We start from the raw sequence: 11,447 nt of genomic DNA, 5'->3' as shown, positions 1-11,447 counted from the left end.
GAAACAAACGTACGCGTAAGACGAGTTCAGGGTTACGTTATTCTTGATAACGAGATACGGATAAATCGTTCGCTGATTATATGCGGTGCACTGTACGTAGATATTTGGATTCCTGCAACGAACTAAAATGGGGGGTTCAATGTGTTAAGTTAAACTATACATTTTAGAAACAAATTAGACAAAAAGTGTAATATAACACGTCCGTAATCGTACTTTGAATGAATTTTGATTAAAGTATTTTCTCTTAAGAATTTTTTTTTATTAGTATTTGACTTTGCACCCCCCCCCCCTCTAAAAATCATTGGTTGTGCCCATGTTTTGGAACGAATAATTTTGTTACGCACGGGTGATTTTAGTAATAATTAAAACGTACAACTTGGCTTTAAAAAAAAAAATAGATTTTATGAAATAGGAAATAAATCACACCATCTCATAACTAAATTATCAACCTAAGCATATCATGGAATTTATTTAGTAAGAAAAACATTTTTCATACTATTAAGAACACCCATTTTTAAGAAAATAGTCCATGCCTGCAACCTGCCACTTCCTTGTTTTAAATAAAAGTTTACTCGGAAAGTTTAGTGCTGCAATTTTTAAAATTTCTTTAACTTCTCGAGGAAGCGGGTTGGGTTATTAAGTATATTTTCTTATTTTGGGTTCGTTTCGTTTCGGGTTATTATTAGTTGATGCCGATCCTGGAAAAAGACTGTTTCAAAGAATGTGTTCCGCAGACGAAGATATCAGGAGCAAGTTTCCACTTCATGCCATGGTCTGGGAAAACGACTACAGAAATTTGGAGAAACAGTTAGGCAAGGTATGTTTGCTTGGATATTAATGTTTGTAGTTGGACTGATCGTTTAACCGGAAGGATCAACGCACGACATAGTGAGAAAGTGATTGTATTAAGGTACTTTCAGCCTTGCATGCTATTGAACCAGCGTGGCCAATCACATTCTGAATTTAGGGTTACTGGCTGTAATGTCATGAGAGACCTGAGTATCAAATCAATAATTGATTTCCTATTATGCCTTCGTGCCAGTAGGATTTTTACTGGCACTAAGGCAGCTGGTTCCGCTGCTGCCAGTAGCTGCACAAAACAAATTCTTAATAAAACCACCCATTTCACTTTCTCTAAACTTAATTAAAGTCAATAAAATAGAAGTATTTCTCTTTCTTCAGCCTCGATGTTAACCTACTGTCAGCGTTCTTTTTGGGGCTTCCCAAAATCATTACGAAACTTTAAAGGGATATTTGATACTACAATAGTCTTCCAAAGTCCACACTGTGAGTTTTGTCATAATAAACTAAATACATTAAACAATTCCGTCCTATATGCTTCTTACATATATGCTAATAACGTTTTTTACAGCTCGAGTTAATAGCCTGCGTTTGCACTGATGGCTTATCTGCGTATTTTTGCTGTTTTTTTATATGTTTATAAAATAAATATGTTGTCACGATGGGTGGTAGAAACATAAGTGTTAGCTTTCAGAAACTATTGTTGTAACATACTTTTTCTAGGTCAAAATCCCATTTTAAAATCCAGAAAAATCAATTTAATAGGAGGCTGTGTGTCCTGTGGTTAAAGAAACAGGCTTGTAACCAGAAAGTCCCCGGTTCAAATCCCACCTCAGCCGCTGACTCACTGTGTGACCCTGAGCAAGTCACTTCACCTCCTTGTGCTCCGTCTTTCGGGTGAGACGTAGTTGTAAGTGACTCTGCAGCTGATGCATAGTTCACACACCCTAGTCTCTGTAATTCGCCTTGGATAAAGGCGTCTGCTAAATAAACAAATAATATATGTATGTGCTTAATTCAGTCCAGATCATGTAGAAAATATCGCACAACAGCTATTTTATAATACAGTCGGTTCCAGTACTGTGTGCTACCTCTGGGGTCAGTTCCCAAATATCCCATCATGATCACAACTGATAGAAATAGAGGCGAAATGCCGTAACACTAGATCACAGATCACATTTCCATTCTTTATTATTTAAAAAGTTAATCCACCCCAACACAGTCCAAGTGTTAAAGTGGTTGTTTCCCGATACAGCACAATATAGAGGAGGTTGACCCACGGGGTCGGACGCCCCTGCACCTCGCTGTGTCCTTGGGGCATTTGGAGTCTGTCAGGGTCCTTCTGAGGCACAGTGCTGAGGTAACCAAAGAGAACTCCAAAGGATGGACGGGTGAGTGGAACGCAGATTCAACAGGCTTAGTCTTTTCACAACTTGGTTCAGCAACTAGTTGTGCAACTGCTTACACATAGTCACAGCAATGTCTGTACTGGGTGGATGCTGAAACAAGCTTAGCGTCAGTGTCTTGTAAGGGCTGGCCCAGCTGTAGAGTGTTTACACAATAAGACCCAGGAAAGCTGACATTAAGGGCAAATAGCAAACCAACAGCACACCATTGTGTTGTTTGGAAGGACATACTTATAGTTGAGTTAACTGGTTAATTCAACTCCAAGCATTCAGTGCAAATCAGGCTACTGCACCCCACCGGTGTTCCTCCCTCTTGCCCATGCCAGCTGCTTGTTTGAGTTTATAAGAAACTGCAAGAGCCTCGTTGTCATTGTGGTTTTGTCATGTTCCCCTTTTACTGATGGATGCAGCAACTGCACTGTATGTGTGTCTGCGCGTCACTGTAATTTCTCATGCATTTCATGAAAGATGTGGGTATTTGCCTGCTAGGAGCTGGACTGGGAGACAAATCAACACTTTTTTGATTTCGTGTCTCAGCAATACACAGATTAAAGAGCTTTGGGATGTGAACCATGAAAAAGTTAATGTCACAGAAACACAAAGCTCTCCTTTGATTTAATTATTAACACACAATAATAGAAGGTTATGTGATAATACTGTACATCCAGTGTTGTCCCTAGACTATATGAGCACATTTAATTTAGGTTTTGGCACACTAATTATTTGCAATAATTGCAAATCAGGGGACAGGAAGGGGGGACCAGTGTTTTAAATGGTCCCTGTGATTTTCTGTGTTCAGTTTTGCTGTATGCCAGACACAGTGATTATTTGGATTCTCTGTGCAGTGCTGCAGGAGGCGGTGAGCACTGGGGACCCAGAGATGGTGCAGCTGGTTCTGCAGAGACGGGACTACCTCAAAGCATCAACCGCCCTTGGAGGGGTGCCAGAACTGCTGTGCAAGATCCGGGAGGTGCCTGCGTCTCTGTCTCTCTGTCTCTCTGTCTCTCTGTCTCTCTGTCTATCTGTCTCTCTGTCTCTCTCAGTGCAGTGGAGCCCCGTTTATTCAAACTACTCAAAGTACCTATAATGGTTTTCCTTATTCTGCCACAAATAAATCACAGAAACACGTTCTCTTTTCTGTAGCACTGTTTTGATTTTTCAAATTCAGTTCATGTACTGCTTTTGATTTCAAAGCTTCTTATTATTTGCTGCAAAAAATCTGAAAGTGCATTGCATGGTGTAAATGCATCGCGGTGCTCTGCTGTACAGTACTAACTTAGGAAGGGGTGTGTCTACAAACAAAATCTCCGCATTGCTTTCCATGTTTCCAGGCTTGGTAGAGACTACAGCTGAATGCCCATCCCTTTTTAAAATGAATGAACACTAATAATTATTGATGCCGTACCAGGTGACCTTTTCATTGTGCCTGGGCAGGTTTCTCTGGTTGTCTGCCTGAAAAACATCAGGAATGTTGTTTGATGTTCTTTATTGATTTGTGGGTCTAAGACGCTAGTTCAAGAAAGACCCCCCCTCCCTCAAAGTCGTCTCTCAACATTTCTGTATGTGTCCCCAACAATAACCAGCATACTGACAAGATTTTTTTTTTTTTGTTCTTAGTCTCCAGATTTCTACATGGAAATGAAGTGGGAGTTCACAAGTTGGAGTAAGTAATTCTTACAAGAGTACAACATTCCTACAATCTTAACAGGTTCCTGCTATTTTAATTGTCCCTCTTCTGGGTCTGCACGATCCCTTAGAAACAACAGCTCCACAGACTCAATTCCCAGCATTCAGTGGGGAGGTGTAGGTTGGTTCTCATTTTGCCGTTCTTGTAAATACTTTTGGTCCTGGGAAGTATAGGGGAAGCAGTCGTCTGTTAGATTTTTTTCAACGCTGTTGTTTTGCGTTCCTCTCTCCCAGTCCCTCTGGTCTCCCGGGTGTGCCCCAGTGACGTGTGTCGGATCTGGAAGAAGGGCGCTAGCCTGCGGGTGGATGCCACCCTGCTGGCGTTCGAGAACATGAGCTGGATCAGGGGCCGGCGCAGCTACATTTTCAGAGGGGACGGTGGGTACTGTCAGGGCGGGAACACGTTTTCTCCTGTCCTACACCTGAAATACACATTTTGATGCTATGCCCCAAATCTGGAGCGTTTGTAAATCTTTGGTCTCCAGTGAATTTGAGTATTTGTTAGCTTATAATGACCCCTCAAGGCACAATGTAAACAGTGCAATAAATGCAAACAGTACAACAGGTCTATATACAGGTTTCTATGTAATCTATCCAAGATCACTTTCCATTTACATTTTTAGTTATCTTTTACTTTTATTTTTTCACAACGCACAGTGCGACCCAGTGGCTAAATGTTGTAAATGCAGCAAGTATCTGAAAGGGAAATGCAAAGCTAAAAACTCTCTGTTTTGAATGATTCTCTTTCTCTCCTCCCTCTCAGATAATTGTGCCGAGCTGATGGAGGTGAATCACGACGAGGAAGTCGTGGACACTGAGCGCTTCGATATCTCCCGGGAGATGGAGGTCGTCACGCTGGACTCCATGCAGCCCGCCGAGCAGGAAGTGGCCAAGCGGCTGACCACGGCCATCGTCAACACATACCTGGACACACGGCACATTGCGTTCGAGAGGCAAGGCTCCTCTCCTTAGGAACCGTGCGGGACGAGCCGTCTAGTGGTTACAGCTGAGGGATAGGGACTAAATAGATTTTCTTAATTCTTCTTTTTTATTTTTTTATATAGAAATAAGTCAGGGATCTGGGGCTGGAGGAGTGACAAAACAGAGACTATCAATGGATTCGAAGCCAAGGTAAGCAGCTGATTGTACTGGTTAATATGGGCGGGGTGAGCTTTGCACACTTACTAATCAAAAGAGGTTTTTACAGCTTGGCTCTTTTAATAGTCTTCTAATTGCTAAAGAGTCGCGTCGCTCGACTGGAAAGTGAACTGTACTGCTTCCTATAAAGAGGCCATGCTGAGCAACACAGAAGGACATTTGGGTCCCTAACTTAGCACTTCATTGACAAATCTTCTTCTGTGGAATCTGGCACCTCCTTAAGAGTGGCATCTGCTATCCCACACTGCTGGACAGGCTCCCCTGTCAGTATCTCAGGATGCATGTGAAGGATCGTTCACTCCCTTTTATTTTGTAAGTGTGCCTCTTGTCACAGGTGTTCACCGTGAACAACGTCAATGTGGTGATTCGGACGAGGACAGAGCACCTCACTGAGGAGGAGAAAGCAAGGATCAAAGGTAAGCGCTGGCCATTCACAGCAACGTAGAACCTGCTTGCCTCTCTATCACTCAGTGATCACAATAAGCAGGCTCCTGCCACCACTTGCAGCAGTAGAAGTTTGAGTGACACATCCAGGTCTGCTGGATTGTAGACAAAGGGGTCTATTTGAATCATCTGCACTGTGGTGGTATTTAAATCATCCGCTATTTAAATCAGTTGAATAGGTTGCATCTTTTTTCAAAAGCTCAGGAATACACAAGAGGTATGCAACTTAATTTTAAATGATCCTTTGGTTGCTCTCGCTTCCTGTTCAACATGTCATTTTGGGATTTTCGGGGGTTTTATTTTTTTGTAGAACAGCACCAAAGACTTTAAAAGGAAAGTGAACGCCAAGTGTACTGTATGCCTCCCCAGCTTTGTTTTTACTAGTTTAACATGGTGTCTTTTTCCTTGTTCTGTAGATCAGAGGAACCTTCTGGAGTCTCTGCTGGGCACAGTGGAGCAGCATGTTAGCGCACAAGGGGTAAGGCAAGCAAACAGGACTGCAGGGTCTGCACTGCTGAAGGAAGCATCAGGGAAGACACACTGAAACCCTTTCATGCATGCAATATTGAAAACACAGTTGGACACAGTTTTTTTTGGGGGGGGGGGGTGGCATATGAAGTCATCAGGCATTTGCGTCTTCCATATGTCCCCATATAAAGAATGACTAGAAATTTTTTTTTGTATCCGTCCCAGTATGAGGTTGCCATGCAAGAAAGGGTTAAAGACCAAACTCTGAAAGCGAAAGGTTTTTGGTTAGATTTTAAGTCAGCCATTTTTTATATATGTATAATGCACACCCAGGGTAGAACCCCTTGCTACCTCCCTATCAGAAGCACCATAGAAAATAAAGAATTTAATAGCTAAAGTATGTCATACGCTTTTGTATACAAAAATACATTAAATATTCTGGTTTGTCTTTGTCTGCTTGAAAGGACCTAACCATGGAATTCGCAACAGCAACCAACCCCACAGCTATAACCCCAGAGGAATATTTCAACCCCGACTTCGATCTCCAGGACCGAGACATCGGGCGGCCCATCGAGCTTACCATCAGAACTCAAAAGTAAGACGGACGCATCCAGTTACAGTGGGACAGTAGGAGTCCTTAAATACAGCTGATTGCAGCATCCGCTGTGGGGAGAGAGCCGTGACATTATGACACCCAAACCCAGTTGTGTTCATAGGATTTTAAACTATCCTAACGTACAGAGTATGTCTCCTTTCTAGAAATAAGTGAAGAGAGCAGATGGTGAATTGGTATCTTTTGGAGTGGAGACGCCAGCTTGTTAAGATTGGGCTACAGGGCATGTCCTCTGCATAAACTTATGGGGCAGAAAAGTGTAGCAACTTTTCTGAAGTGTGTTTCCATAAATCTTCAGTAATGATCATGCAGAATGGCTCAGAAATGAGGATTCAAAGTATAGGTTAATGAAAGCTGCAGTGGCCAACAGCACCATGACTCCTGCCTGACTGTTTCATTTGGTACATCTGCAGCTTTAGAAAACAGGCTCTGTTTGATTACCAGTTTGTGTACATTACCTAAAGTAGTTTTATGCGCAGGTACACATCATTTCTCCCTCTTTAATGAATTGTGGCTGCTCAGTGACCTGTGTGGGGCTCTGTCTCTCTGAAGCACTGTTGTTATTGCAGGTTCAAAGCCACCCTGTGGATGAGCGAGGAGCACCCCCTGTCTCTGGTGGAGCAGGTGACCCCGATCATTGACCTGATGGCTCGGACCAGCTCTCACTTCGCCCGCTTGAAGGACTTCGTAACCCTGAAATTCCCCCCGGGCTTCCCAGTCAAGATTGGTACAGCAGAGTTCCCAATCCGAAATACTTGCACTGGCTGAGGCCATCTCTATAGAGGGTCTGCTTGTTTAGAAAAAACAGCTACTGCAGAGTTCTGTAAAGGCTTGTCTACACAGGTTGCATGTAACATTCCTTCCCATGTACACATTCCAGTACTGCAGTCTGATTGATAGCAGTTTGCTGTGACAGCCGCCTAAACCTAGCTACACATAATGATGATAATAATAATAATAATAATACTGTGCATCATGTTGCTGAAAGTTGAGTTGCAGGCTGGTTTGCATCATGTAGACAGGATTTTCTAAAGCCAGAATCTGTTGTCACTCCCGTGTGTTCCCTCTAGAGATCCCGCTTTTCCATGTCCTGAACGCTCGGATCACATTTGGGAACGTGAACAAGTGCAGCACCGGAGAGCCGTCTGAATCCACTCCTTCCACTCCATCCCCAACCGAAGCCCAGGAAGAGGGAGACTCTGCAGGTAGGGACAGGCTGTGTTATGAGTCCCTGTGCACAGCTGACACTTCACAAGGCCGGTCCTGTGAATGAAGGTTCAGAGTTCACAAGCTGATATGAAGTGTGGGTTTATCATGAATTGCCGCACTGCAGTTCAGGTTCTCAGAATTGAAATTGCTCGTTTTTTGTTTTTTTTTGTCTCCCAGCTCCGGCTAGCACTGTGTTCCAGGTGTGCCCCACTGTGTTTGAGGTGCCAGCGCGGTACCGCCGTCGGGGGGGCAGCAGGGCAGCGCCCGTCCCAAACCACGATGAGGAGCTGCTGCAGTATGCCATCCAGCAGAGTCTGCTGGACTCCAGCAACGCAGCAGCCGGCCAGGTGAGCCTCTGCACTTACATAGTGAGAAGTGTATCGTACAAATAAATGAAACCACCTTGAGCTATACAGAGGAATGAACTGACATTATATAGCTTAGAGAGCAAGGGAGAATTTAAGGGGGTGGACTTGATTTGAAGTCTTTAAAATCCTAAAAGGACTTGACCAAGTTAACCCCAGCTAATTCTTAAGTGCAGCACAGAAACCAGGATCCAGAGGCCCCTTTCAGAAGTGGAGACAGACTTGGGGGCAAAGGGTAGAAGACAGCTTTTTGGTGAGGTTATGGAATGAATTACCTAGCCATGCTGATGCTGAATCATTGGGATCCTTTAAGAGATGACTTGACAAGGTTGTGAGTTCAACCAGCTACTAGGAACTGGATGAGCACTGATGGGCCATGTGACCTCCTCTCAGTTCTACACTTTCTTATATGCTTACTGATTTTAACAGGACTGCAATGCAACAGTATATAGAGAATGTATTAAGTGACCATGAGGTTATGACACTGTTTAAACACGCCACCCTTGGTTCCCTAGGAGACCTCCTGGGGTGATACGAATGGGATGCTTTCACAGACGACGTTCAACAGCCAGTATGAAAGGTAGGAACACCATCAAGTCATGCTATTGTTGTCCGGTACAGCAGCAGTAGTAGTGCAGTGGGATTCCATTAATTCTGTGTTGCTTGTTGTTCCAGGACAGTCCAGGAGAGCCGGCTGACGGACCTGCCCTTTGCAGGACGTCCCGCCAGCATGGGGCCAGCACCCAATTCCGTTTCGGAGCTGAAGTACGCCATGGAGCTGTCGGCACGTGCCCAAGAGGAGGAGGAGAGGATGAGGAAGGAGGAAGAGGAGGAGCTGGAGAGAATCTTGCTGCTCTCACTAACTGAGAAATAAAGAGAGAGAGAGATAAAGGGAAACAGAGAAATGTTTAAAATCTAGGCGCTGTTACCTCCTGACTTCTCCAACACAGGAGCAGCAGTTTATTCCAGCATCTTTTTGCCCCCTAAAAAACAAACACAACTCGCAGTTAGCTCCTCGGCGGTAATGCTTTTGAACTTTTTTTTTTAAAAACGTTTTTTGGAAGAATTTTTTTAGAATCGTAATTTAAAGACCTAAAGAAGTGCATTGAACCGTAATAGAAATGTACAATTTTTTTTATCTCTGTTTCTTAGCCATACACTTTTCTACGCAGTCTCTTGGTATTACTACTGTGGCACTAAACCCTTTCTTTAAAGAGTAGCTTGGAGGAAGTGTAGCTCTCAGGTTAGCATTCTAGGACACCAGAGGCAGTGTAACAGAGGACTGGGAAGCAGTTTGACGGGTTATAGAGGCACTAAGTGATGACTGTAAGGATTCATAATTGTCCCTCTGGCCTTGATTGCCCAGGAACACTTTGTACAATCAGGTACCTCCGGCAGGCTCATTTCCAAACAAAAATCTGTATCTATGTTTGTTTAACATAATCATTTCCAATCTTGCGATACTAGAAAATAAGTTTCTGCCACTAGATGGCAGTGCAGTGCTCAGGCATGATAAATAAGGAAGAATTATTTTTTACTCAAGTGAGCAATAAGAACTTGTAAAAGTATTATTGTTATTATTGATAATTAAAAAATATAACAATTCTGATCAGTTTCATTCCCAGTCTTAGAGCTGTTCACCCCCCTGTACCCAATAGTGTTGTTTGCTGGGAGAGGGGGGCTGGAAGGGCTGAAAGGTCCTGGGGCAGCAATATAATCAAGATCAGGACTTTGTAGCGCATCTTTGATATTCTTATTGTGTTGCTGCTGTTTTCTAATTTAAAGTGTGCATCACGTTTTAACGTTGGGCTTTGATGTTGTGGAAATGACACGCTAGACAGACACCTTGTAGGGTGTGTCTGAGTGCGCCGCTCCTGCCCGTTTGTGACGTTAAGACAGTGATGTTCACTCCCTGTGAAGCCAACAGCAGTAATGGTATCCTTGCTTGTTCATGACCTCTTAAACATGTCATTAATACAGGTATATCCTGCACACTGCATAACCAAACTAACCAAAGTAATTCATGTAACACCAGTCAATATTACAGTGAAACATAAAAGCCCTCTCACAGCGTCAGGCTGGCATGATGAAAATGCATCACATGCAGCTGTTTTACTTCTCATACCACGAAGCCTGCCCAGGGCTCTGTACTGCTTCACAGAATGACAGCAGGGTGGTGCTTGACCATTCTAATTGTTTGGCTGATTAGAACTGATTGATGGAATCATCCTTCAACCAGTCAAAGATGCCATTTTCAGAGGAAAAAACAAACTGGGGAAAGCTGTTAGGCTTGTGTAGGTGGTGCGTGGAGCAGCGGGTGCTGGAATACGGGCTGGTGTTAGTTGATTTTAACCACGGGCATTGTATAGAGTGAAAACGGCATTATTTGGTCTGATTTTAACAGAGGAAGGAAAACACCCGCTGTTTACTTGGCAAGTGCACTTTGCATTTCCTGCTTGATAAACCACACAACCCAGTGAAAACAGCATTGAACTGGAAATTAGGGTTCAGGGCCTCCTGAGCCAAAAATCAACCCGGTGTGACACCCCCTCCTTCCTCAAGCACACACAGACCTGTTAAAGAAAGGGCAGTCAATTCAATCTGATTTAAGAATTCAGTGCAAACTTCACTGGAAATGGCTCAAAACACGAGAATGTAACAAGTGGTGATGTGTTACCTGTATTAATCTTCTTTCTGGGGGCCAGTACTGGTAGCTGTAGTCTGCAAAACAGCCAGCACGCCTTTTGATGAAAAGAACCGAGTTCTTTGTCATCAGAAGACAAACACTTTATTCCTTGCACTAAATGTACCATGGGCAAGAATCTGCTTTTTTTTTTCCAACCCCTTTCTCCATTTGTATACGTTTTGGTTTTCAGATGCCAGTTTTACCCTCACAATACCCTTTATTTTCAAAAAGGGAAAAAAGCACTTTATTTTCATTTTTTGTAAACCTAAGTTTCTTAACAGTATGTTTCTTAAAAGCGCATTGTTAAAAAAAAAAAGCTTATTTTTTTCTTCTGATATTGTCTTTAAGAAATTAAATGCATTCTATTTTCATATTGTCTGAATGTGCGATTTATTAACAAATAATTAAAAAAAAATCTAAATAAGTTTGTTTTCTTATTTACATTACGTTCTTGTTCAAATGAACCAGCAGAGGGCAGTGTTTTCTTACGTCCCTGTTTTATACAGTTTGTGCAAATAGCCTGTCCCTCTCATGCTTATACTTTGTATGGCCCTGGCATTCTTGACTTGTATGGGGGGATATATTAAAGTTGCATCTCCCTGTTGCATGCC

General features: G+C 43.0%; 1 protein-coding gene across 1 annotated transcript; it reads left to right on the top strand.

Moving 5' to 3' along the window:
* Positions 1 to 151: 151 nt before the first annotated feature.
* On the top strand, positions 152 to 11,207 carry LOC117428148 (ankyrin repeat domain-containing protein 13A-like). Its single transcript, XM_034046841.3, has 15 exons — positions 152 to 817; positions 2,057 to 2,192; positions 3,053 to 3,177; positions 3,825 to 3,870; positions 4,128 to 4,271; positions 4,657 to 4,846; positions 4,958 to 5,024; positions 5,386 to 5,467; positions 5,912 to 5,973; positions 6,428 to 6,558; positions 7,146 to 7,303; positions 7,647 to 7,781; positions 7,963 to 8,132; positions 8,666 to 8,730; positions 8,826 to 11,207. Exons 1-15 carry the CDS (start codon positions 722 to 724, stop codon positions 9,022 to 9,024), a joined length of 1,806 nt encoding a protein of 601 aa, XP_033902732.2. The 5' UTR covers positions 152 to 721; the 3' UTR covers positions 9,025 to 11,207.
* The last annotated feature ends 240 nt before the right edge of the window (positions 11,208 to 11,447 follow it).

This window comes from Acipenser ruthenus, chromosome 21, assembly GCF_902713425.1.
Source record: "Acipenser ruthenus chromosome 21, fAciRut3.2 maternal haplotype, whole genome shotgun sequence".
Classification (NCBI taxonomy): Eukaryota; Metazoa; Chordata; class Actinopteri; order Acipenseriformes; family Acipenseridae; genus Acipenser; species Acipenser ruthenus.
The sequence above is the reverse complement of the archived record's forward strand: the minus strand, read 5'-3'. Positions and strand labels throughout refer to the sequence as shown.